Raw genomic sequence first — 27,955 nt, 5'->3', positions numbered from 1 at the left:
CTTGCTTCTGAAAAGTGAGCCACTCTTTATTCCCTTTCTGAACATTTAGTTTTGGGTTGATGTAATCTACCCAACATTGGTAACATTATAGTGCAGATTTGTAGCACCTTTCTTTTAACTTACAATTAAGCTTGAACTTTAGACAGATCTAGCACTGAAGTGTAAATTTTTCTGTTGGTATTCGTGCTGAATATATGAATTTAGCAGATTTAAAATAAACTATGATTAAGCAGCAAAAAGACAAATTATTTTTGAAAGGATTTGGTTTTTTAGACAAATTTTAAATAAGTTCATAGTAAAGTTGAATAGAAAGTACCATTTTCATATGCCTTCCCCTTCCTCCACATCCTCCATCATAGTAGCTCATTTTTTTTTAAACTGATTAACCTTTCCTGATACATTATGATCATAGAGTTCATGGCAAATGTGTAATAACACTATTCTCCTTTGTAGTATCAGAGAATAGTTTTTTTTTTTTTTTTTGGGTCCGGTTGTGGGGCCTGAACTCTGGGCCTGGGCGCTGTCCCTCAGCTCTTTAGCTCAAGCCCTACCACTTGAGCCACAGTGCTACTTCCGGCTTTTTTTCTTTTTTGCTTATGTGGTGCTGAAGAATCGAACCCAGGGCCTCATGCATGCAAGGCAAGCGCTCTACCACTGAGCCACCTTCCCAGCCCCAGAGAATAGTTTCATTGCTCTAAAAACTTCCTCTATTCTACCTCATTCTGCTGTGTCTCCTTCTCTTGCCCTGATTCTTGGCATCATGGGCCTTTTTTTTTGGTAGGTGTGCTGATCATTAGATATAATCAGTGTTAAGTATGGAAAAGATGTTTGAGAAATAGGTGATATCTGTGATCTATTTTTCAGCTTTGATCTTGAAAGACCCACTTGAGGGCTGCAGTAGGGAGAACTGACTTCGAAGTATGAAATCAAGATAATACTGGATGGCTGAAATCTTGCCCAGCAGAGAAGTGCTCTACCACTTGAACCACGATACTACTTCTGGCTGTTCTGACTAGTTTATTGGAGATAAGAGTCTCATGGACTTTCCTGCCTGGGCTGACTGAATCACAATCATCACATCTCAGCCTTTTAAATGGCTAGGATTACAGATGTGAGCCACCAGTGCCTGTCTTAATTTTGAAGCTTTTTAAAAAAAAGTTAGACTATTGTCCTTGGAGGAATGACAATTTTTTATTGTAATTTAGTGGTAAATATACTTACTTGTCTTGATTTAGTAGAGGTATTTTTTTCCAGGCTAATCAGTGATCAGATTTGCTTATAAGTAAAGTTAGGTATAACAGTTCTAAGTAGAATGGTTAACTATTATTCATTCAAGAATATATTAATAATATATTAATATATAAATAATAACATATATTAATAATAATAGCACCTACTAGTCTAGGTGCTAAACACTGTTCTAGGTGCTGGGAGATAGAACTGAAGGATGACTAGTGACACACACACATTCTTTAGAGGGAGAAGCTTGGAAGTACACACTTAAATAAATGAAAAAGGATTATTTTAAACACTGAAAATGATTGTAAAAATATTTAAAAGTTTTAAAGCCAGCCCTGGCAAGAATGTTGGTGAGGCTCTTATCTGGATCCACCAAAAAACCAGAAGTGGCACTGTGGCTCAACTGGTAGAGCACCAGCCTTCAGCTGAAGAGCTCAGGATATCACCCAGGCCCATGATGGACAAAAAAAGAAGAAAGAAAGAAAAAGAAAAAAAAGTTTAAAAGTGATATGAGTGGGGTCTGTGATTTAGAATGAATTGAGTGGTCAGGGAAAACCATCGCGATACTAACATCTGAGCTGATAATTCCTATCTGTTGATAGAAAAAAATGGTGGTAAAAAGAATAGGGGTGATAACAGCAGAAATTCTGAGATGAAGACAGATTTAAGATTTTTATTATTTGATACAGGGGTAAGAAAAGTAAAAATTTGATAAGGATAACTGAAAACCACTATAGTGTTGTTGTAAGGTGAATTATCCCAGAAGCCACATTTTGAAAGATGGAATATTGTAGTCTTCATTAAACAGTTAGCAGGCTGCAGGCATTCAGTTGTTATGAAGGCCTGCAGCCCCAAATACAATTAAGAGTTAGGAAACAGGCTAGAGAGAAAGAAAGAACAAAAACACTACGAACAAGCCAATTCAGCTCCCATGGAGAGCTGAATGGCAAGGCATAATTGTGGTTGGGCTGGCCTGTGCTTAGAGTATGAGTAAGGGGGCAGGTCTATAAGAAATTCCCAGTTCCAGGCACTGGACTGATAGACTCAATAACCTATTAGCCAAGTGCTACTCCTGTCCCCAGGGATCTGGGCATGCCTATCATGGGCAGGGGCTTTTCCTTCCCCCAGCATGAAAACAAGATGCCAGACCTTACCACTCACCATGTGGCCAATATGGCGCCTGCCAGACCTGACCTCCTTCCTTTAGTATTTTGGCATTTTAAGGTGTAAATAAAGCTCCTGTTAGATTATTTTATTTTATTTATTTATTTATTTTTGGTCAAGTCGTGGGCCTGAACTCTGGGCCTGGGCGCTGTCCCTCAGTTCTTCAGCTCAAGGCTAACACTCTACCACTTGAGCCACAGCGCCACTTCTGGCTTTTTTCTTTTTGCTTATGTGGTGCTGAGGAATCTAACCCAGGGCCTCAAGCATGCAAGGCAAGCGCTCTACCACTGAGCCACCTTCCCAGCCCCTGTTAGATCATTTTAAAACAACTGTTACCTTAATAACGTACATCCATAGTGCTTGATATGTACCAATACATACTTCAGTTTTATGCACTTATGTACTATGATCTTCATTGTGCAGATGAGAAAACAGGCACAGACAACTCCTTACCTATGCATGGACAATTTTACCTTCTGCCTTATGGCCTTAACCATTTCCTAAGCTTGGAAGCTTTTATACAGTTTGCTCACTGTTTTTTTTTTTTTTTTAATGTGGCTTTTCCTAGTGATATGTCACCTTGGAATTTAACTGTGCTGTACCCTTTTTGGAAAGTTTTATTTTTTGTGTATTCAAATAACCTATCTGGCTACACCTGTATGCCATTGAAACAGGAAGTGATAGTATCCTCTTTAAATACAGATTGCTAGGGGCTGGGAAGGTAGCTCAGTGGTAGAGTGCTTGCCTTGCATGCATGAGGCCCTAGGTTTGATTCCTCAGCACCACATAAGCAGAAAAAGCCAGAAGTGGCACTATTATGGCTCAACTGGTAGAGTGCTAGCTTTGAGCTGAAGAGCTGAGGGACAGTGCCCAGGCCCAGAGTTCAGGTCCCATGACAAGCAAAAAAACAAAATACAGATTGCTTTTACTTCTAGAAATTCTCTTTTGAAACTGCTGGCTCTCTATTGTCAGTGTCTGTAGCACATTTTGAAATAACGTTTTTGATTTTGCTCTATACAGTTAAAGATGTCTTATGATGTGGAGGAAAAGCCTTTAACAAGTCTTTGCAAATCAGATAGGCTAGATGTTTCTGTAAAAATTCTTAAAAACCTAGTAATGTAGGCTTATACATTTTGCTCTCTCTCTCATATACATTTTGCATCATGGTCATGTGGATAATGTATTGTTGCACTCTTGGGGAATGATGTATCATTCTTTAGTTGATTGGCTCTTCTTTTTTTTTTGGGATGGGGGTGTCTGGTCGTTGGGCCTGAACTCTGGGCCTGGGCGCTGTCCTCAGCTCTTCAGCTCAAGGCTAGAGCTCTGCCACTGGAGCCACAGCGCCACTTCCGGCTTTTTTCTTTTTTCTTATGTGGTGCTGAGGAATCAAACCCAGGGCCTCATGCATGCAAGGCAAGCACTCTACCACTGATCCACCTTCCCAGCCCCTGATTGTCTCTTCTTAACAGAGATGGCCATTACATTAAATATAGTGGATATCATAGGTCTTCTTATAATGGAAATTGACATTTAGCAGATTCAAGGGGAAGGTCTCTTACAAATTTTTTTTTTTTTTGGGGGGGGTCCGGTCGTGGGGCCTGAACTCTGGGCCTGCGCGCTGTCCCTCAGCTCTTCAGCTCAAGGCTAGCACTCTACCACTTGAGCCACAGCGCCCCTTCCGGCTTTTTTCTTATGTGGTGCTGAGGAATCGAACCCAGGGCCTTGAGCATGCAAGGCAAGTGCTCTACCACTGAGCCACCTTCCCAGCCCCTCTCTTAACAAATTTTGATGTGGGAGAAAAGAGCCCCAGGAGTAACTCATTATTATGTAGGATCAAGAAGCCCAAAGTATATGTTTTCTGAAGCTATTAGGTATTTTATTATTATTTTTTAGAACAGAAATGTAAACTTTGGCCATTTTTCTTTGCTGCTTATGTTTATTTATTTATTCAGTGTTTTTCAGTGAAGTTCTTCGATAAAGGTTACTTTCTTTTGGTGTGTTGATAGGAAACAAAGGATGAGTTTATATGGTTTTTTTTGTGATTTCCATAATTTTGATGTGGAAGTTGTCGTTTGGTGAAAGGTGTTGTTAGCATCTCATAGACTATTCTCCACTAAAACATTAATCTGTGCCTTGCTTTGATAAAAGGATGCTGTACTACTTTGTTACCCTTATAAAATTAGGGGCTTGTTATTTTTAGTATGTTATTTTTGGAAACTTCTAAAAATTTTACTTGTTTTGTTCCTGGCTATATCTCTTTTTAAAACTTTACCTTTAAAATTCAGATTTAAAAACAATATTTAGAATTTACATACAGTAGCAAAAGCTATTTATAGAATGATGAAGCTGCTCACATATTTTGCTCTTAGGACTTGAGATAGAGGCCATTAGTATTCAACAATACTAAATACTATAAAATTAGAAATCTTTTTATAATTATTTTCAAGTAATATATGGAGGTTAATTTGCATTTTAGATGTAATTTTAAAGAAAATGTAATGCAATGATTAATCTGTTTTTCCCTTTTTAAATTCTAGGTGAGGATTATGAAGATGATGATCTAGTAAACTCTGATGAGGTTATGAAGAAACCATGTCCAGTACAGATTGTTCTTGCCCATGAAGATGACCATAATTTTGAGCTTGATGAAGAGGCTTTGGAGCAGATATTGCTACAGGAGCACATACGAGATCTTAACATAGTTGTGGTGTCCGTGGCAGGAGCTTTTCGTAAAGGGAAATCATTTCTACTGGACTTCATGCTTAGATATATGTATAACAAGGTGAATAGTGTTTTAAATTGAACCTGGTAAAACAAAACAAAACATACTAGCTCTTCAAAAAATAGACAAAAGCCAAATTTGTATATTTAATTTTACAGAAATATAGTTTAAAAAATAGAACTTGTCAATTAAGACATTAATTTTGAGCTCTCGATTCCTCTGTATTTCTATAATTGCTTTTGGAAATACATATTGATGAGTATGACCTGAGCCTGTATGTTTCTCGCCTTATGCCTTAACCCAAACATCTGAGTATACCTTGAAAGTCTCTCATTATTATTTATCTTCTCTCTGGTTTTATTTTTTCTTCCACATTTCCCCTTTCTTGGTTACCTTTAGAATGAGTGAAGTAGGCTGATGGAGACCTTAGTGGAAATAGGCTTCTGTTCCTCAAGGCGCTTATAATATTAGTTGTGAGATAAAAGTCCAGATCCTTAGAGTGACTTCCAAGGCCTTCCTGATATCTAATGTGCCTAATGCTTGCTCTTTGTATATCAAGTATGCTATATAGATTTTGTTGTTTGTAGAGTCTGTCATGTTATAACTCAAACCTTGCTGTATTGACTAGAAGACCTTTCCAACTTGTAAAGTTCTTATTCTCTTCCCAAGTCTCATGGCACAGGTCATATATTTTATTGATAATAAAGTTATTATTTTCTGGCTAGTTTATTTTCTCTTAGGACTGGGCTTCAGCTTGATCATTACATCTCCAGGGCCTCCTTAGTAGGCATGTATTGTCTGTTTTGCTGGAGGTATTTGTCACTTTTACAAGGTACAGACAATTGTTTTCTGTCTTCTTCTTGACATTGACTGTCTTTTCTGAAGGGGGAGAAAAAACTCTACTTGAATTAGAGTGCCAGAACAGTTCAAAGTTGGACTGAGGGAATGGGGATTTGACAGGGACCAAGCAGAAGAAATTGGAAAATTTGTAGCACTTTGAGGGATTTTTTTTTTTAAGGGATAGTTGACATTCAGAAGCCATCTAAGAACATTAGAAATAAAAATTAAATAGAATGATGTAATTACCTAAAAAGTTATCTTGAGTACTCTCCTTTATAAGTTATGTATAAATGTGGGTCTGTATTAATCTTGAGATAAGGTTTTAGTTGGTTTTCCAGGAAGCTTTTCGGGGAATTCTTGTCATAGGAATTCTCAAGAATGACCGGATATCAAGAATGTAGTTCATATTAGTGAATATAATATTTTGCTGATTTAGGAAATTAAGAAACATTATTTTGAAGTTTTTCCATTTAGATTTGATCTTTTTCAGTTTTATATCAAATAGAAAAAATAGAATGACATACTCTTTTTTTTCTTAACCTGAATCTTTAAAGATGATAACGGTTTTCTTCATTTTGAGGCCATCCAACTCCTTAACTTGAGTGTTTTATCTTTCTAGTTCTGAGCAGTTCACTGCAAATATATTTAATTACAAGTAGGCCACAGATAGTAAGAATGGTAGAAGCTTAGATGACTTGTCAAGGGATTACAGTAAGTTTCACCTCAAGTGCCTTTTCTGATTCTATCTTTGGTTAATCATTTTTACTGTTCAAAGAGGGAGTAGCAACCCACATTTGTTATATATTTCACAGTCCCAGAACTAATGAACTAATGAACTCCCTCTTTGCTGGAGAAGGTACTGATTCCACAAAGAAGTTATGATAGCCTGAGTAAGGTTAATACTACTTAGTGACTTATAAGTTAAAATTTCTTGCATTATATTGTGACAATATTTGTACACTGCTATTACATGTATGCAAGTTAGAAAAAGGGTAGAATGGGCTCGTTAACAAAATTAAACAATGTTACCAGTATAGCTCTAAAGAAGAAAACATTTGAGAAGTGATTTTAAGGACTTGAGTGATTAGCTGGAGTGATAGCAGAGATAAAATACCATTATTAACTTTAATTTGTAGGTTTTTCTCAAGAATTCCTATTAAAACTCACCTTATTCTATCAAGCAAAGCTTGCATTAAATAGTTAAATTTGGGGAATAACATTACTGGTTTAATGGTAGGACATACTTTTCCCATGAAATAAGAAGAAATAACAGTGGAATAGTTATTGGTTTCTGATATGGTCTTTTTCAAGAAAAAAAATGTTTGGAGTAAAAATGATATTGTAAATGTTTCTTCCTAAGATTATTTCTATTGTGGTATAATTTACAAGAAATGCATAAACTTTACTATAGTCAAGTGAAGTTTTTAGAGACAGTCTTGTTAAGTAGTCTAAGCTTGCCTTGAAATTGATCTTCCTGACTCAGTTCCAGAGTGGTAGGATTTACAGGTGTTCAACCTTACATCACACCTGAGCACCTGCAGTAATAATTTTTACATAAGTATACTTTTGTAATCATTACCTCTTAGATCAAGACAACACTTCCTACATTAGAGAAGACTCACTCATTTCCTTTCTAAGTCATTAGTATCTCCAGTTCTCAAGGACTGCTGGTCTGACTTCTATTATTATAGATTAGTTTTGCCTAGTTTGGAACTTCACCTAAATTTAATCATAAGGTATGTATATTTTGTGTCTGGTTTCATTCACTCAACCTGAGATGTAAGAGGCTTATTGTTACCTGTATGAAAAATTGGTTGTTTTTTTTATTACTATATAGTGTTTTGTTAAATGAATATATCACAGTTTACCCATCCCTCTGTCCTAGACATGGATTGTTTCCAGTTTTTGTCTTTAGTGAGTAAAATTTCTGTGAACATTCTTGATATAAACATTTAGTTCTGTTGCAGTAGTAAGAATGTTGGGTCATAGGGTGAAATGCTTTTTTAGTTATACTTGGACTGCCAATTTTTTCCCCCGAAGGGGGTTTTTACTAATTTACACTAGTAGTGTGAGGCATAGTAACTTTTCTACACTTACAATGTGCCAACTATACTCCCTCTATCCTGTCCCTAGCCTTCCTTCTTCTCAAAACATTTTTTTTCTCTCTCTTTCTTTTCTTTTCTTTTTCTTTCTTTCTCTTTTGTGCCTGCCTGCCTGCCTTCCTTCCTTCCTTCCTTCCTTCCTTCCTTCCTTCGTTCCTTATTTCTTTTGGGGGAGGGGGTCAGTCATGGGGCCTGAACTCTGGGCCTGTGTCCTATTCCTCAGCTCTTCAGCTCAAGTCTAGCACTCTACCACTTGAACCACAGGCCCACTGCCCTCAAAACATTTTCAACAAGTTTCATTGTTGTATTTTCATATCTGCAGACTAATTGCTTCCATCATGTCCAGCTTCTTTAATTTTCCTCTCTCCACCTTTAGTGGAGCCCATACCACTCTCCTGAACTTGGCTCTTTTAAGCTTCATTAATTCATTTAATTCCATATTTCTTTGACATTACAGAGTAATGAGTAGGTATAGCATCTCAATATCAAACAAGAGACAAACTGAGAGGGTATAGGTTAGCAAAATAATATGTATGTGGGAAATAGTGTTTTTGTTTTATGTGGTAGAAAGTGTGCATGTGTATGTTGGTGTATATGTAGAATATTAAGAACAAAACTAGAAAAAAAACCAAATAAATATGGTTAGACAACAGACCTCCAGATGGTTTTACAGGTAGTGAGGAAGCCACAGATTGGATTTTTAAAAGAATAGTGGAATGACTGTTTCTTGTAAAAATTAACTATCTGGGTGTGTTAGAGGTTAGAGCAAGGAGGCACAAGGAGACCAATTTGGGACATAAAATGTAGACCAGAAGTAGGACCACCAGTTATACTTGTCTCAGGGTATCAGTAAGTTGTCTGAATTCTATGGTTTGTGCAACAGAAGTCCATTGTACATACTGTGAATGGGGTTATGCCACCCGTCAGCCTTGTAACCAACGAAGATGAGGGTCCTGACTTTGAAGGTACTGAAAACTTGGGAAAAAGAAAGACATTGGTACAACAGAATTGTGTAATTTACAGGATTATAGCCTCCTGGAGATGGAAGTTCTATAAAATAATGATTATAGATTCTTCTAGGCCTCCAATTAGATGATCTGATATGAGTGATTGAGTGATGGGATTTTTTGTTTTTTGCCATCTTATGTCTGTTTTTCATATATTGCTTCATCCTTCTTTGATTCTGTATTAATCATCTCTCTAATTTGGACTTTGTAGTATGTTTTAGATTAGCCATTCAAACTTTTTAGAAGTATTTCGGAAACGAAGTAATTTTTCCTTTGGGATACATTGGACAAAGAGTATGTGGACTTTATACTGAAGTATAAGCATTTTTATATCTATCAGAAACACTTATTAATTTAATTTTGTAAATAAATTACCTTATGATATAGTATTTGCTGATTTGAGGTGCTGGGGATCAAACCCAGGCCAGGGCCCTACCCTTATAAAATGTTTCTGTAGTCATGGATTATACAGAGTGCTAGTTAAACTTTATTTTGGAAAATTTAAACGTATCTCCAAATAAAAATTAGTATTAATAACCCCAGTATATCTCTGTTATCAGCATCTTGTTTTATTTGTTTTTTTTCTGGGCATATTCTTTCATCAGATACTTGACATATTTAGATAAGACTTAATATTTTTTTAACACAACTGCACTATCATATCGAACAATCATATATACAAATTTAACAGTATGCAGTCTAGGTTCAGATTCCTTGGCTTTTTTTGAGGCCTTTTAATAGTGTGATTATTTGAATCAGGTTCTTATTTATTTATTTATTTATTTATTTATTTATTTATTTATTTATTTAGTCAGTCAGTCGTGGGACTTGAACTCTGGGCCTGTGCACTGTCCCTGTACTCCTCAGCTCAAGGCCAGTGCTCTACCTCTTGAGCCACGTGCCACTTCCGGTTTTCTAGTGGTTTTTATTAGAGATCAGAGTCATGGACTTTTCTGCCTGGTCTGGCTTTGAACCATGATCCTCAGATCTCAGCCTTCTGAGTAGCTAAGATTACAGGTGTGAGCACCCGGCAGTCTTAGTTCTCTTTAAGGTTGAGTTTTTTTTTTTTTTGGGGGGGGGGTCCGGTCGTGGGGCCTGAACTCTGGGCAATTCAGCTCAAGGCTAGTGCTCTACCACTTGAGCCACAGCGCCACTTCGGTATTTTTTTTCCTTTTTGCTTATATGGTGCTGAGGAATCGAACCTAGGGCCTCATGCATGCAAGGCAAGCGCTCTACCACTGAGCCACCTTCCCAGCCCAAGGTTGAGTAATTTTTAAAATAACAAAGCAGGGGCTGGGAAGGTGGCTCAGTGGTAGAGCGCTTGCCTTGCATTCATGAGCCCTGGGTTCAATTCCTTAGCACCACATAATCAAAAAGAAAAAAGCCGAAAGTGGTGCTGTGGCTCAAGTGGTAGAGCGCTAGCCTTGAGCTGAAGAGCTGAGGGACATGTCCAAGCCCAGAGTTCAGGCCCCACGACTGGACCAAAAAATAAAAAAAAATAAAAATAAAATAAAAAAGCAGCCAGGCACTGGTGGCTTGTGCCTGTAATCCTAGCTACTCAGGAGGCTGAGATCTGAGGGTCACGGTTCAAAGCCAGCCTGGGCAGGAAAGTCCGTGAGACTCATCTCCAATAAACCACTCAGAAAACTGGAAGTAGTGCTATGGCTCAAGTGGTAGAGCACTTACCTTGAGCTGAATTGCTGAGGGACAGTGCCCAGGCCCAGAGTTCAAGCCCTACGACTGACTAAATAATAAAATAATGTGAAGATGTTTTAGATGAAACTATTCTGAGAGTGATACTGTTTTGCCAGTCATTCTCTCTGTAATGTAGTTTTACTTTTCTGTATAAGATTATATTAAAGCAAAATGATGTTTATATTTTATGCAGTTTTTGTTTTTACTGCTGTTGGCTTTTTTTTTTGAGACAGGGTCTCAGTAATAATCCTACTTTACCCTCCTGAGTGCTGAGATTACAGGTGAATGTCATTGGTTTTAATGTGTTACAGAACACCTTTATAAAAGGTGAAAGTGGATGTGACTGCACTCATAGAGAAGCCTATAGTCAATGGGAGTTTGAACTGCTTTTTAGTTTTGAGCGAGATCACATCTCTGTAGAATCCCACATAGGATTTGGAGTGCTTAATCAACCACTTGGATGATGTTCTTTGGACTTTGCTTCCTCTTCTGAAAACTATGGCGTGGGTGGGTTTTTCATAGTTTGGTGATTTTGTTTTAAAGTTCCTTTTGTGTGTTTTATTTTACGTGTATCCTGGATTTTAACAGGATTCTCAAAGTTGGATTGGTGGAACCAATGAACCATTGACTGGCTTTACATGGAGAGGTGGTTGTGAAAGAGAAACAACAGGCATACAAGTTTGGAATGAAGTATTTGTGATTGACAGACCTAATGGAACAAAAGTAAAATTCTATTTAAACTTTTCTATTTTTATCTTGTATTCTTTCTTGAGCCGTCTGCTGGCATTAAAAATCAAAACAGCATGGAACTATTAATGTCTAATAACTTTAACATAGATTAGTGTGTAAAAATATAAAGGATATGAGTACTTTTCTTGACTTAATGATTGCTTCTGAAGTTTATCACTTACTGTGTGCTTTCAATGTACACTTTCTTGGTCATTTCTGATGATTATTTTACTAAGTATTTCAAACTTCTAAATTTCTAGGTGGCAGTGCTGCTAATGGATACCCAGGGTGCCTTTGATAGCCAGTCAACTATTAAAGACTGTGCAACGGTGTTTGCTCTGAGCACTATGACTAGCTCTGTCCAGGTGAGATTAAATCATGTGATCAGTTCAACATAGTCATAATACCTTTTCTAAAAATATCTTTTGATTGAAGAAAGATAAAAATTAACATGAAAAGAGAGCTATTTATTTGTTTTTTTTTCTTTATATTTTCATGCTTTCTGTTCTGGTTCATAATTAGAAAATTTATATCTTAGATACAAAGGAAGAAGTAAACCAATAGTCAGTCCCTTTAGTTTTACACTGTCGATCCAGTACTTTCTTTTTCCTTAAAAGAAACAGTATTTGAGCTGGGTGCCCATGGCTTACACCTGTAATCCTAGCTACCCAGGAGGTTAAGATCTGTGCATTATGTTTCAAAGCCAGCCTGGGCAGAAAAGTCCATGAGACTCCTATATCCAAGAAACTACTCAGGAAAAAACAGAAGTGTCACTGTAGCTCAAGTGGTAGAGCACTAACCTTGAGCAAGAAGCTCAGAGACAGTTCCCAGGATGAGTTTAAGCCCCAGGACTGGAAAAAGAAAAACAAACAAACAATATTTGTCCCATATGACTGTAATTAAAATCAGACATATGGCTGCCAGATACACTAAATTCAAAGTATAATTTTTGTTTTTGGCTAAACCCAACCAGAAAAACAAGTAATTAAGTGAAGAAGCCTAGCTTTTCTATTGGATATCAATGATAATAGTTCTTTGTTATTTGAACTAAAGGAAGTAGAATTAATTAGCATTTAGGAAACCTAAGTGATACTTAAACTGAAGATATATAGCACCTGTTTTGGTTTAAAAAGGGGTAAAATACTTTGTTTTTCACTTATACTCTGAATTCTATCCAGTTTTCTTCATGTTAGGCTAACTCTTCTTTATGAATCAGACTGTATTCATTTGACACCTATCCTTTTGCATTGCTTTATTATTTTTTTGCGATTATCTGTGGTTATCTGGCTGAAATTATTAAAGAATAGTAGGATATCTTGTATGGACAGCAACTTTTAGGGCCATTTTCTTATCTATAAAATGAGATTTTCCTTATCTTTCCTTTTTCATATGTGGTGGTTGTGTGCAGTTAGAGGTGAGATCTAAATGAGGAGATTAAGATATTGCTTTCTTCTGAACCTTTGAGGTTAGTTTTCTGTATTTAAGATGGAGCTTCCCAGCTGGTGATATTACATACTTGTAATCCAAGCACTTGGGAGGCTAAGACAGGATTGTAAGATTGGAGCCAGCCTGAACTCTTAATTGTGAGAGCTATGGTCAAACCCTGTCACTATAATCTGTCTGTCTTTCTGTCTGTCTGTCTTGTCTGTCTGTCTGTCTGTCTGTCTGTCTGTCTCTCTGTCTCTGTCTGTCTCTACCTACCTACTTACCTATCTCTATATATCTATATTGATATATATGAATGATTGTTGATAAAGTTGTGTCACTTATTTTTTTCAACAATTTTTTAGCACCTATTAAAGTATAAGGCAGCCTGCTGAGTACTAATGTTTGTATTTTTGCCTCTTAGCCTTGAGGGGATTTGGACTCCTCCCCCTCTTCCTCCCCTAGTACTGAGAATTGAATCCAGGCTTCATACTTACATACAAGTGCTCCTAGCTTCTAGATCTGTTTTCTGAAAGCTTAGGCTTTTTTTTGGTTAAACTTAAGATTAACCACAGCATTCATTAATTACCTTTTAGATAGATACCCTGTTTGGAAGGCATCAGTGACCAAACAGAGCATTTTACTATTCTTAACCTCCAGGCTCATCTATATATTATCAGTTACTTGCTTTAGAACAAATTGCTCTCTCTTTGAAATAACACTATTTACCTAGAAATAAGTTATATAGGCAATTATTGTATGTATCCACTTTTATTCTTAAGCAGCCTAGATTCTCTTCTAAGAATTTCAGAAGGACTTAATCTGAAATCTAATTTCTCTTTTCTATACTTAACCTCCATTATCAGTTTATCTGTGTGCTTTGGAAAAGCCTCCAAAAAAATTGGAGGACAATAGTGCCACCTACTGGTATTAGTTTTCACATGCTCGTAAAAAGGACTAGAGGCATGGTTCTGTGGCAGAATGCCTGCTTATTGAAAAGTGTGAGTCCTGAGTTCAAAATCCATTACTGCAAAACAAGTAACAGGAGTTGGATGTGGTGGCACATCTGTAGTTCCATCACTGAGGAGGTCAGTCTGGGTTATAATAGTGAGACTCTGTCTCTCAAGCAACAACAAAATAAAAAAAGACAAATACATTATAGTAAATGATAGTTACAGTTCTGAATGACTGTAAATTGTATTAGTGAGAAATTTTATTGTAGACATTTTGTTCTTATTTACTAATTTAGAAGATGTTTGTGGAAACAACCCTCATTTTTGTTTTTCTTAAATGATTATGATATAGCATTGAAAACACTTTAGAAGGAGAAAAAGAAACATTAAATAATATGCTTTTATTATACTTTTTTGTGTATGGCTACAACTTTTAGGCCATGGATATAGATATATTCTTAATTCTTAATGTTTTACATTGACTTAGCAAAAAGAGAAAATACTTGCTATGTACCACTGGTTAAGATAGTGGCTAGATGACTAATTTGCGCTAAGGTGTAAAATATCTTTTATTTTCACAAAGGAAATTATATTTAAGCTGTGTATTCAAAATCTAATCTGATGAAAACAAAATGAATTGTGTTTCAACAGGTATATAATTTGTCTCAGAATATTCAAGAAGATGATCTTCAACACTTGCAAGTATGTTTGTCACATAAATATATGTAAAAGTATTAAAATTTAATTATTGTTTTATTGTAAATTCATACTCAGCAGATTATTGAATGCTATATGGTTTTAAATTAATACATAATTTCTTAACCTGAGGAAATTTTGTTACATAATTGAAGTATTAGAAAATGAATGGTATGGTTTTCAAGTAGCATTAAAGAATGACATCTGGTGCTGTAATATAGAACAGCTATACAGATGTCTTCTTTCAGTTTCTCTGAGGGCATTATTTTAAATAACTTGATTTAATAGTTATTTACAGAGTATGGAAGACTTGCAATGGAAGAAATCTACCAGAAACCCTTTCAGGTATGTGTTCTATCATTTAAAAATGTTATGAGAACTCTTAAGCTATCCAGCTTGTAGGTTTGGAGGTGCAAAATGTTAACTCATTTTTAGCACCAGTTTCATGGAGTTCAAACTAACCATTTGTTACTGTCATCACCAGTTTACTACAAGTAGAAGTTCAGCAAAATCAGAACTAAAACAAATGAATCCAGATTGATTAGGGGTACTGAGATTTTATTTAATTCCAAAATGTAAGATTGTAAAGAATTTATGACAGTTACTACAGAACGTTACAGGTTTCTTTTTTCTATCTATTACAAAAAGAAGTCTGTTACTTATTTTGGTTTCAGATGAGAAAGTTCCAGGTAGTTTAGTTTTGAAGTGTATATAATTTGCAAGTTGCCGTGGGTACAGATGTTTGCTCATCAGTAAAGTTCTCTCTGTATGACAGCATTGTTAGTTGCTAGTGTTAGTGGATTTCCACTGATTCTGCCTCTTGTGTGGATGTTCTGGTCCAAATGATCACGTTTATCAAATAGGTGAGGGGTTTATGGCTGGACCCAGCACAATTTCTGTAACTTTTGATAAGGATTGTTTGGTTTTGGGGGATAGTGTTCCATAAAGTCATGATTTGTCTTAAGATTTTAATATTAAAATGATTTATATTTTTTCTGTGTGCAGACGTTAATGTTTTTGATTCGAGATTGGAGTTATCCTTATGAACATTCATATGGCTTAGAAGGTGGAAAACAATTCCTTGAAAAGAGATTGCAGGTAAACCCATTTTTTAGAGATTTGAGTATACACGTCAAGCCAGGCAAAGGGCTTAGCTGCCTGGATTGTGCTTATATTACCAGTTACTATCATTCAAATCAATTAAGTATTCTAGATTAGCCTAGGTACTACGTAATTGATGAAAAGGAAATTGGTTATGCAACTGCTAAAGAAGATAACACTCTAAAAATTTAGGAGTAAGTATTTTTTTCCGGAGAAAACTCCCTCAGTAATAAGTATTAAAAAGATACTTTTATTTAAAAAAATGCTTTTGAAGAAGCATTAAAGTATTAAAAAATACTCTTGAAGAAGATTAAATTTTTCCATCTCTACTTGATTGCTTCCAGTTCTCTGGCTGTTGAACTTCTGAATATTTTGGACAGACTGATTAATATGCAAACATAGAACACATATGAAGTGAGGCCCTCTGTCAAAGGATAGTTATTTCTGGAACAGTGACAGTACATAGAGCTAAAAAAATGATCTTGAATATTATTTAGTTTGTCCTTCTTATTTTTATATGAAAAGAGGACACAGAAAACTGAGTTCTCTTTGATCTCTTAACTAACTTTGATCTCTTTTTGGTAATTGAGTCCAGGACTCAAATATCCTCCTGTGCAATATGCCACTCAGACATTCCTAGAAAATAATCTCACCAAGATTATGATCCTTTACCCCTAATGGGAATACTTGGAAAACTTGCCATTCAGATACTTACAGACTATTATTCATAACAAAAAAAGATAGGAGATCCCTTTCCTCATGTAGTAGGCTACAGAGATTTTTTGGTGGTCCATTTGGTTTTTCAGTCACATTCAAAGACTTTGGGTAACAATGTGATTTTCTTGTCCATGGCCATATAGGCTTTGTTTTTGTACTCATATGAATATTCAGAATTGCTTATAGAATTATTCTTTTATGCCTAGTCTTTTTTGTCTAGTATTTTTTCTGAGATTAAACCACATTGTTGCACATAGTTTATTGTTCATTTATTCTTACTGTTATACAGTATTTCACTGAATGGATGACTTTTTCCATTCTGTGATGGAGATTTTCTACCCTCCCATTCTACCCTGGATATTTAGGTCATTTTAAGGCTTTAATTATGAATAGCACATGTTTTGCTAGAATGGCTTTTGAGAAGAATCTTTGGAATGTAGAATGTGTGAATTATATCTAGATAAGCTAGTAATTACTCACAGTGTTTCTGAGGTTAAGCTTTTTTTCCAGAGAAAACACTGATAACTTTGCAGAGAGCCCTGGATTCCTAATTTCTAAGATTATCTAAACTGTACCAAAGCTTTTTGAAACTTAGTTCTTATTTTTTCAGGGGCTAGTCTTTTTATTTGTCGGTAAATTAGTATTTAGATTTTGTGTCTTTTTGTTTTATTTTGACATTTAAGTATTCAAAAACAAGTTCTTTACTGGTTTATAAGTCATAACCAGAATCTATTATTTAGACATTAGATACTATATTTATTATTTGAATTTTTTTATATCTCAGGCAGCTTAGAAAAAGAAATACCTTTATTATTTTACCAGAGTGTTCAGAAATAGGAAACCTGGAGTATAACTCAAGTGGTGGATCACCAGTGTTAGTGAAAATGTCAAGTAAGAGCACAGGCCCTGACTTCAGGCTCTAGTCTGACACACACAAAATAAATAGATGTTTAAGTTATTGGTATTTATAGTGTATTGGGATTTGAACTCCGGGCTTTGCTGGTCTAGACAGTGTTATGTCACTTGAACCACATCCTCACCTCATTTTTGTTTAGTTATTTTTCAGGCAGGGTCTTGAAGTTTTGCTCTGGGCTATTGTTAGCCTTTGATCCTCTTCCCTATAGCTCTTTGCATAATTGGGACTATAGGAATGTTCCACCAAGACTAATTGAGATCAGGGTCTTTCTGACTTTTGGCCTTGAACTGTGATCTTTGTGTATCCACTGGTTTTTTTTTGTTTGTTTGTTTTGTTTTTTTGTCGGTCATGAGGCTTGAACTCTGAGCTTGAGTGCTGTCCCTGGGCTCTTCAGCTCACGGTGAGGACTCTGCCGCTTGAGTCATAGCGCCACTTCTGGTTTTGTAGTGGTTTATTGAAGATAAGAGTCTCATGGACTTTTCTGCCCGGGCTGGCTTTGAACTGTGATCCTCAGATCTCAGCCTCCTGAGTGGCTAGGATTACAGGTGTGAGCCACTGGTGCCCAGCTGTTCTTGAGTAGCAGAGATTATAGGCCTGAGCCACTGCACCAGGTCTTAGACATTTAGTAATTTGTTTTGCCAATGAACTCTTCTCTGCTGTAGCTTCTGAGTTGAGAGTACATGTGTGTAAGTATGCTGTATAACTCCCTTTTCAAAGTTAATTTTTTTTCTTCCATTTACTATTCTATTTCTTTCTGTCTTCAGGTAAAACAAAATCAACATGAAGAGCTACAGAATGTAAGGAAGCACATTCACAATTGTTTCTCAAATCTGGGTTGCTTCCTTTTGCCACATCCTGGTCTTAAAGTTGCAACTAATCCTAGTTTTGATGGGAGATTGAAAGGTGGGAATTCCCATTCTTGATAAACTCAGAACTTGCTTTTTTAGAGGATGAAATTTTAAAAAAATATGATTTCTTAAACTTCCTGTCTTATGGTGGGAGGACCTTGATAATAAAGTGGATTATAATGCTCTGTGTTATCTCTAACTTTTCATTGGTTTCTTTGCTACAGTTTTGCATATTGCTTACACCATTTTACCATTTTGTTTTGTTTATTTTGGCATTCTGGTACTTAAATTCAGGGTTTGCTAAACAGGCCTCTGTCACTTGCTTTAGTTTTAGGATAGGTTTTTGTATTTTTGCCTGGGTTTCTAGCCTTGGACTGTGAACCTCCTATGTATGTTTCTTATGTAGCTGAGATTATAGTCTTGCCTCATCACTCCCACTTTATTGGTTGAGATGAAGTCTTACTTTGAATCAGTTTTCTTATTTCCTCCTCCCAAATAACTGGGATTACAAGTTTGTACCACTTAGTCCATTTTATCATGTGAGCTGTTGCTCAGGACTGATATTCTGAATATTGTGAGGACTAAGAATGTTTCTTTTTAACAATCTGGTCGCTGTCTGCAAAAAGCCTACCATTTATTGTATTGATGGAATCAGATTTAAGTTGTGTTTATTTTAAGATTATTTTGAGTGGTCACAAATGATTTGAGTTTGACAAAACTTTTACAGATCGCTAGAAAAAAATCTGTATAAAATTAAATAATGCATGTCTTTTGTAAGTTAATACTTATTATGGGGGTTGTTTTGGTAGTTTACAGTTTGAGGCAGAAGAATTATGGAAGGATGGGAAACTAGGGTAACTTAGTAGTGGGAATTAGATTTTTTTCCTAGGAGATATACCTTACTTAAGTATACTTAAAATGGTTTTATTTAAATAATTGATGTACTCTTATTTCATAGAATAGAACTTTATGAATGTTGTAATTGTTTTTCACTCTTATTTTTTGGACTAATGTGTTCAACCAATTTCATATCCACCAGATATTGATGAAGACTTTAAAAGAGAGCTTCGAAACCTGGTTCCATTGCTCCTTGCTCCTGAAAACTTAGTAGAAAAAGAGATAAGTGGATCTAAAGTCACTTGTAGAGATCTTGTAGAATATTTTAAGGTAGGTAAACTCTTAAAGAAAATGATTTTGAGATATAAATGCAGTTTCTTATCTTTATTTTAAAACCAAAATTTTCTGTCTTAAATTAGATGAATCAACATTTAGAGATACTTAAAATATTGTAGTAGCCAAGGAGCAGTGACTTACACCTATAGCATAACTGCTTAGAAGCCTGAGATCTGAGTATCTTAGTCACAAGCAGCATGGGCAAATCCTGGAGATTCTTAAATATCCAATTAAAGAACAAAAAGATGAAAGTGGAAGCATGCCTCAAGTGGCAGAGCACAGCAAGAGTGGGAGGCCCTGAGTTCAAGCACTAATACTAGTACAGACAAAAACAATAGTGACATATGTTTACAGAACTTCCCACCTTGGTCTTTCTCTCTCTGATGTAGAGAGGAGAGCCATTCACTCTCATTTGTGAGTGCAAATAGAAACTAGAAACATAACTCAGCATGCTAAGTTCTCACAAAAGCCTTCCCTTAGTTCTGAGAACTTGATAAGAATAGCTGAAAGTATCTATACTGGTTTTGTATTTCAAGTAAATTATTCATGGACCCACATACCTTCTTACTTAGCCTTTATAGTTGACCTGCTAGTGTTGTAAGGAAACTCACTTGTGAGGAACAGAGAAGCCACCACTTAAAAGGCCAAATGAAGAGTTTTTATTGGAGAGCTGGAGAACTGCTGGTGGACTCTTGTCTCAAAGACCAGCAGCCCTGAATGCAGTTAGCACAAAGCTTATATAGGCCCAAACCACACAAGATGTGTGGAATCAAACCCAACAAAAGTGTTATATATGAGCAAAGCAAACCAGATGAGGTTTAAACCTAATAGAAAAGCAAATCATCTAGGGAAACAATCAGGGGAAAGCAAGGGCCAGTCATCTAGGGGAAGCATAGACCCAGTCTCCTTACTTCACTAGAACAGATTATTGTAGAGGGTTGTATTCTTTTGTGTGTGCCACTACTGGGGCTTGAATTCAGGGCCTCACACTCTTGATTAGATCAAAGCTAGTGCTCTACCACTCGAGCCACACTTCCATTTTGGTGGTGTGGGTAATTGGAGATAAGGCTCTCAGATTTGGCTTGTCCATGCTGGCTTTGAACCTTGATCCTTAGATCTCAGCCTCTTAATTAGTTGAGATTACAGGTGTGAGCCACCAGCACCTGGCTGAGGTATAGTATATAATATATACAATATAGAATATATATACCTATATATATTTTATATATATATATAGTATATAGATGAAAAGGAAATTAGTTGATTAAAAATGTTATTTCTGCTTGCTGATTAGACATTTGATCACTTTGCTTTTTTGCTTAGTTATGAATTGTTAGTTATGAATTATGATATTTGCTTAGTTATAAATTAATCTTGAGTTACACAAAGTGGAGACAAAAGATGCCTATGTTGACTTCTAAAACCTATCCTTTTCTTCCTACAACTTATCTATTTGATAGTATTGAGGATAGGATTAACCTTATAGACAGATCACATATGTTTAAAACCTAGAATTTCCTTTTAAATTGTATAACCCACTAAAATGAATCTTCTGTCCTTTTAGGCTTACATTAAAATATATCAAGGTGAGGAACTTCCACATCCAAAGTCCATGCTTCAGGTATGAGGACAAGAAGAGATGTGAATACACTTAAGTGGGCAAACAAAATTTTTTGCTTTAATTAGAAACATAGGTAAAAAGGGGATATGTACTTTTTTTGCATACAAATACATTATATCTATTTAAGGCAATCTTTGTATGAATTCTGAAAATTGTATATGATTTATTTTGTAACTTCAGAGTGTAGATCTTGAGTATGTACAGGCTGCTAGAAATCGAGAGTCCTTGGTACTTCCTCTTTAGATGCTCAAAGTATAAGGAAATTTTTATTATATAAGATGGCTTAATGTGGGCTTTGAATTAAGCTGCTTCTGTTCTCTGAGTCTTTGACGATAAATGTTGTTCAAAACATAAGGCTTATACCTGCACCAGTGGTTCATGCCTACAATCCTAGCTGTTCAGGAGACTAAGAGCTGAGGATAGTGGTTTGAAATCAGTCCAGGCAGGAGAGGCTGTGATACTTTATCTCCAATTAACTACCAAAAAGCTGAAAGTGGAGCTGTGGTTCAAGTGGTAGAGCACTAGCCTTGAGCAAAACTGCTTAAGGATAGTGCCCATGCCATGAGTTCAAGCCCCAGCACTGGCACCAAAAAAAAAAAAAAAAAAAGTAAACTAATGCTTTAAAAAAAAAAATTGGGTATTAACAATTTGTTCTGTTGGTAGTGAATAAATATAGACTTCTTTTTAATTTCTTTTTTTTTGCAGTACTAGGGTTTGAACTCAGAGCTTTGTGCCACCCTTTGTGCCCCAATTATTTTTGAGATAGGTCTTGCTTTGTTCCTGAGCCAGCCTGGCAATCATCTTCCTATTTATGCTTCCTGCTGCGCAAAGCTGGGATCACAGGTCTGAATCACCATGCTCAACACTTTCTTTTGAGATGAGATTGCATGAACTTTTTTGCCTGGGTTGTCCTAGAACCATGATCCTCAGTTTCAGCTTCCCATATAGATATATAGCCAGGATTATAGCACATACCACTGTATCTAGCAATTTACAGAGATGGGATTTTGTGTACTTTTTAAGTAGGCTGGACTCAAACCATGATCCTCCTGATTTTAGTCTCTGGAGTAGCTAGGATTACAGTGCCTGGCTTCTGTTTTTTTTTTTTTTTTTTTGGCCCCAATACTGAAGTTTGAACTTCCAGTACTGGAGATCTTGCTTTCCAGATAGGTGCTCTACTGCTAAATCTACACCTCCAGCTTCATGCTTTATAATTTTTTTTAATATAGTGTTCTTTTGGGACACTGTTTTTGTAATTAATTTTTACTTGTGAAAATTGACTATTTGGGGCAATTTCTCAGTTTCATGATGGGTTAAACAGTATTTTCTGATAAAACTCAGTGTGACAATTGGCTTTATGTACTTGAGAATGACTCAGATTCACAGAAATGAGAACTGTATTTGATCTTATGATATTAACAACTGTGAACTAGGAATTCTTGATTCCTTACACATAGAGACCTGACACATTGTAGGGTTCTGTCTACCTGAGTAATTAGTATATTCTACAAGTCCATTTAAACATAAACCTAAGCAATACACAATTGGGTAGGAAGTTCTATTAGAAGTCTGTATCATATCTTTTATATATCTTCCCACAAGAAAGGAACTAGATGTTGATATTTTCTGAATTCTTCATTATATATAGTTTACTGTGTTTCTAGTCATAGAGCTTTTTTTGCATACATTAATGGCACATATAATTTTATGTTTTAGGCAACAGCTGAGGCGAATAATCTTGCTGCAGTAGCAGGAGCAAGAGATATTTATTGTAAAAATATGGAACAGGTTTGTAACTAAAATTTAAACTTGATACTAGAGAAAGATAGGAGATTTTTATGTTTAAAGTAATTGAGCTAATTTGTGGTCTTTATATATTGTCATACTGTATCATTATATAATTCCCCTTTATGGTCTCTGCTAGAAATAAACTATAAGAAAATAATTGGTGTGGTTTGAATGCAGAATTCAGGTGACAAGTGACTACATAAATTCAACTAAAGTGTTTTCTGACTTGTAATTCAGAGTGCTGTTATTCGTAATCTGTGATGGAAACAAAATATTAGGCAATAGCAGTGTCTGCATTAAGCTTGTTAAACTAGTGAAGTATTGATCTCTGTAGTACTATTACTTCTGCATTCTCTTCATAGCATTTATTTTGTACTATTATGGTGTGTTGGTGGGGCCAAATGAAGTTACGTTGATGGTAGTGTATTTTATTTTTTGTTTCCAGTTTTAGTTGTCTTAGTCATAATAGTCTTAGTCTATTGAGTCAGACATGGAAGAAATAGCAGGTTTTAATGTTTTGTGAAGTATTATAAATAACTTTAAAACTAAACCATGTAAGTGATTTGATTTTCAGAGATTAATATCTATGAGCAGGGAGCTTCTTTTAAATGTTACTTCTAGCATGTAATAATCTCCTCCTACAATTCTGCCCTTATAGGTATGCGGTGGGGACAAGCCTTACATTGCACCTTCAGATCTGGAGCGAAAACATCTTGATTTCAAGGAAGTGGCCCTTAAACAGTTTCGTTCTGTGAAAAAAATGGGTGGAGATGAGTTCTGCCGTCGTTATCAGGACCAGCTTGAAGCTGAAATTGAAGAAACCTATGCAAATTTTATAAAGCACAACGATGGCAAAAATATCTTCTATGCTGCTCGTACTCCTGCCACGCTGTTTGCAGTCATGTTTGCTATGTACATAATCTCAGGACTGACTGGCTTCATTGGCCTAAACTCTATAGCCGTCTTATGTAACCTTGTCATGGGGTTAGCACTGACATCCCTTTGTACTTGGGCATATGTTAAATACTCTGGGGAGTTCAGAGAAATTGGAACAATGATTGATCAGATTGCTGAAACACTATGGGAACAGGTTGGTATCTCTGTTTTGGTTTTTCAGTGACTAATCTTATTTTCCCCTCTTACCTACTAACCTCTCCAGTGTTTGCACACGTACTTTTTTCCTTTATGTAAAAAATGACCAAACAATGCTTTGTTTGGATGTAGAATATTAACTGAAGATTTATTTTTCTTTAAATTTGTAATTATTTATAGGCCTGGCTATATCAGACAGTAGGGGCAGGGCCAACGTCTCTGATTTTTTTTTTTGTTTGTTTATTTGAGAAAAGAAAATATCCATAAGCAGGTTTTTTTTTTGTTTGTTTTTTGGGTTTTTATTGGTTGTTCATGGGGCTTGGACTCTGGGCCTGGGTACTGTCCTTGAGCTCTTCAGCTCAAAGCTAGTGCTCTATCACTTTGAGCCACAGTGGTTTTCTGGTGGTTAATTGGAGATGAAAGTCTCACAGACTTTCTTGCCTAGGCTGGCTTTGAACTGCAATCCTCAGATCTCAGCCGCCTGAGTAGCTATGATAACTGGCATGAGCCACCAGTGCCCAGCTTCCATAGCAGTTTTAAAGGTAAAGAAAAGAAGTTTAGAAGCACAGTTTGTGTAAGTTGTTAACAATATTGGCAGATTGCCTTCTTATGAAGGTAGTAGTAAGTTGCTGATATGCTTCAAGGTGGCTCCCACATAGATTTCTTTCTAAAGAAATTTTGACATCTGTGCCTTGGAAATACTAATAAACAAAATAAAACACCATGAGCAAAGAAACCAACTTCAATCATAATTTTTTTTTTTTTGGTGGGGGGGGGGTTCGGTCATGGGCCTGAACTCTGGGCCTGGGCACTGTCCCTCAGCTCTTCAGCTCAAGGCTAGCGCCCTACCACTTGGGTCACAGTGCCACTTCCAGCTTTTTTCTTTTTTCTTTATGTGGTGCTGAGGAATAGAACCCAGGGCCTCATGCAAGGCAAGCACTCTACCACTGAGCCACCTTCCCAGCCCCTCAATCATACTTCTTTACCTTAAGTAGTCAGGCTGTAAACTCTTGTCCTGAAAGTATAAACTAAAGTCAATTTATATATTTGCCACCTCTGTGTTAGAATTGCTAGTATACAGGTATGAATATTATTAAAACCATCATAATGAAAGTAACTGAACATCATCTCAAGAACCATAATGAATGCTGAAGTAATTACTGATGAACAATGTAATATTATAGACATTTTCAGATCCTATTTCTGGGCCAGTGAGGTATTGAAGTGAAGTATTTAGGATACTTGGGTTCATGTTTGCTTCTGCTTAAAATTCAAAGGCTGAAGAGATAGAACATGTTTTAAAGAAACTTGATAGGATGCTGACCTTTCTTGTAATAATGCTTACATTAAGACATTGTAAAGTTACCCACTATGTTAATTTGGATTTTCTTTTTTTTCCTCTTTGGAGATGTGCTGTTATTTATTAAGATTCTAATTTGGAAATTTGTATTTGGATATTCATTAAATTTAAATTTTTATCTTTTATAAACATCACTATTTCACAATCTTTTGCTATCTTCAGTAGAAGATAGATTAAACTCTGTCACCACTTTACCTTTTTTAAAAAAACATGATCTACTTTGAAATTTTGAATGATTACTGACTTTTCTTCAATAAGAACTTCAGTAATTGTAGTGTTTTCTTCTAAAACTCATCTGTTCAGCATTGAGTTTAAGATTTATAAAACAGTTATATGGAACCATTTCAGGTGTGTAAAATTATTTTCGTACAGCACAGTGAGGGTAAGGTGATCATTACCCAGGGAAGATATGTGCTGTGTCATCAAACTTTGTCTAAATTTCTTTGCGTTTCTCTTTTCTTTTGCTTCAGAGGAGTCCCAGGAAGGTGAGAAACCTACAAAGTCTCAAATTTTTATAGTCTTAAACTCTAGCTTGAAGGCACTCTGAGTCATTCTCCTAACAAATCACTCCATGTTTTAGGTCTTTTCCAAACTGTTTGAAGTTACTAGACGTCGAATGGCTCATCGTGCTCTTTCATCAGCACAGCGTCAGAGACTGTCATCCAACAATAACAAGAAGAAAAATTAGACAGTATTTTTAACTTTTTTCTCTATCTGAAGTGTTCACACTTATACATGTAGGACAATAAGCAGGACCGTCTGGGCCGGTCTGCCTAAATGCTGTATACATACCAGATTTGATGCTGCATATAGGGTATGGAATTGCACATCCATCTCATAGGATTTGAATGGTTTGAATGAGAGGAAAGTAATTTTGTTGCATTATAAAATGTCTATCTACATTATTTGTAGCATTGTAACTTTTTTTTTGGGAGAAGCATCTTTTTATTTCTCACATTCCTGGTTATTTTTATCATTGCTTTGAATTGAATTTTTATATCTATTTTTATATGTAACTCTTTTTTTACCTCATGTTTTTGTTTGTTTTGCACATTTCTCATACCACAGGTATTGAAGCCCCTGGGTGATAATTTGATGGAGGAAAACATAAGGCAGTCTGTAACAAACTCTATCAAGGCAGGCCTGACTGACCAAGTGTCTCATCATGCCCGATTAAAGACAGACTGACAGTTCATCTCCTCATGGACTCCACTCTCCCTTTTTCATGCTTGCTGTACAATGAGAACTCAAATAAAAATAAACCAAAGTTTACAATCAACTGTAGAAGTAGTTTAGTATAACTGGCTTCACAGATGGCTGCCACAGAGTGTGAAAATTGTTTGTTGGTTTTGAGCATTCTTTTAATGGCTCCTTACACCTGGAAATTGGATAAGGAGCATTAGTTTATCATGCACATTGTGCCATGTTGAATTCTTTTTCTTTTTAGTCAATCTAATGTTAGTGAAATTTGTCTTATGTAAAAGGATATTTCAGGGAACTATTTTAAGAAATCTATTTAGAGTCTCTAACATAATGACCCATTGAAATTTTAATTTTTAGAGAATCTATGAATCATTGTATCAAGAATCAGATTGGAATGACAATGAAGCCTTTATTGAGCCACTACATTAAAAGTATATATTGCTTTACTGCCTTCAATACCAGTATTACATAAATGCATGTACCAGAAACGTCACGAAAATTACATGACAACTCTTGTAGCTAAGAAAGTAATTTTGAGGTGTACATTTGTCTTGCCTTTTTAAATTTGTAAACCAGCCCTAAAAAATGCATATCTGGGAAACTGAACTGTCTTTTTGCAGTTTAGCCTTCATGTACATAAAATATGCCATTAATTTTATTGGGGGAAAAGATTCCATCCAAAAATGTTGCCTACAGCTATGAGTTAAGAGTGTCTGTACTGTACAGCGTGTAGCTTTTATTTTCTAAAATCACAGATAGGGCATGTATATGAATTATAAATATATAAATACAATTTTGTATTAAAAGTTTTGTAGTTTATGGCAAAATCTGGTTCTGTGGTAGGCTAATAAGTACAGTCCCTGTGAAAGGAATGTTTGTGGCTCATGTCAGTGTGTGAATGCATAGACAATTTAAAGTTTTGATATATTTGTGATATTTATCTTCTTTGAGCACTGCAATCTCACACCCCCCACCCCCAAGGGAATTCAATGGGAATGTTTATTGTGACTTGTCCTCTGTTGCATTTTAAAGTTATTTCCTGTAATTTATTTTCAGTATATAATTAAAAATTTGTTGTATATATAAAATGAAACTTGTGATTCTTTTTTAAGGAATTCTTCAAATATGTACTCCACTACATAAACCATATTTGTTTATACTGAAAAGAGCATGAGCAGGAAACACTCAAGTTGAGAGCTCTAAGGTATTGTATCTCAAAACTAAACTTGTAAAACTAAGCTTATTTTTCTGTGTCGTCTTGTGAGAAGCCTGGTGCAGCTTGGGGTTTGTTAATTCTCATTAATTCATTCTCCCTCCCTCCCTCCCTCCCTCCTTCTCTCTCTCTTTCTCTTTCTGTCTCTCCCTCTCCTCCCCCCTTCTCTCTTTCCTTCCCTCCCACCTTCTCCCCTTCGCCCTCCAATTGTCTCTTTCCTTCTCTTTTCTCCTTCCCCTGCTCTCCCTTAAGCTCTCTTTTCCCCATTCTATTTCCTTCCTGTTGTATGTGTTAAATGTGAAGCTAACATTTCTTTAATAGATTTATAGTATTCTTTGCAAACACCTATTA

The 27,955-nt window shown here is 35.9% G+C and overlaps 1 protein-coding gene across 3 annotated transcripts in view; it reads left to right on the top strand.

The window, feature by feature from the left end:
• The window catches only part of Atl2 (atlastin GTPase 2), a 45,170-nt gene extending 17,709 nt beyond the window's left edge, over window positions 1-27,461 (top strand). The window contains exons 2-14 of one of the 3 annotated variants that reach the window (XM_070025404.1): window positions 4,941-5,185; window positions 11,358-11,492; window positions 11,759-11,863; window positions 14,528-14,578; window positions 14,861-14,917; window positions 15,578-15,670; window positions 18,071-18,209; window positions 19,194-19,321; window positions 20,892-20,948; window positions 22,665-22,736; window positions 23,395-23,826; window positions 25,659-25,673; window positions 25,769-27,461. In XM_070025404.1, the coding sequence (XP_069881505.1) occupies window positions 4,941-5,185; window positions 11,358-11,492; window positions 11,759-11,863; window positions 14,528-14,578; window positions 14,861-14,917; window positions 15,578-15,670; window positions 18,071-18,209; window positions 19,194-19,321; window positions 20,892-20,948; window positions 22,665-22,736; window positions 23,395-23,826; window positions 25,659-25,673; window positions 25,769-25,876 (1,637 nt within the window). In that variant the 3' untranslated portion in view covers window positions 25,877-27,461. The remainder of the gene's footprint in view (window positions 1-4,940; window positions 5,186-11,357; window positions 11,493-11,758; window positions 11,864-14,527; window positions 14,579-14,860; window positions 14,918-15,577; window positions 15,671-18,070; window positions 18,210-19,193; window positions 19,322-20,891; window positions 20,949-22,664; window positions 22,737-23,394; window positions 23,827-25,658; window positions 25,674-25,768) is intronic. The other 2 variants (XM_070025405.1, XM_070025406.1) reach the window with 2 other exon arrangements.
• Window positions 27,462-27,955: the final 494 nt, after the last annotated feature.

The sequence above is a fragment of the Dipodomys merriami genome, unplaced genomic scaffold, assembly GCF_024711535.1.
Source record: "Dipodomys merriami isolate MVZ:Mamm:240054 unplaced genomic scaffold, mDipMer1.0.p SCAF_17, whole genome shotgun sequence".
NCBI lineage: Eukaryota > Metazoa > Chordata > Mammalia > Rodentia > Heteromyidae > Dipodomys > Dipodomys merriami.
This window is presented reverse-complemented; position numbering and strand designations above follow the sequence as displayed.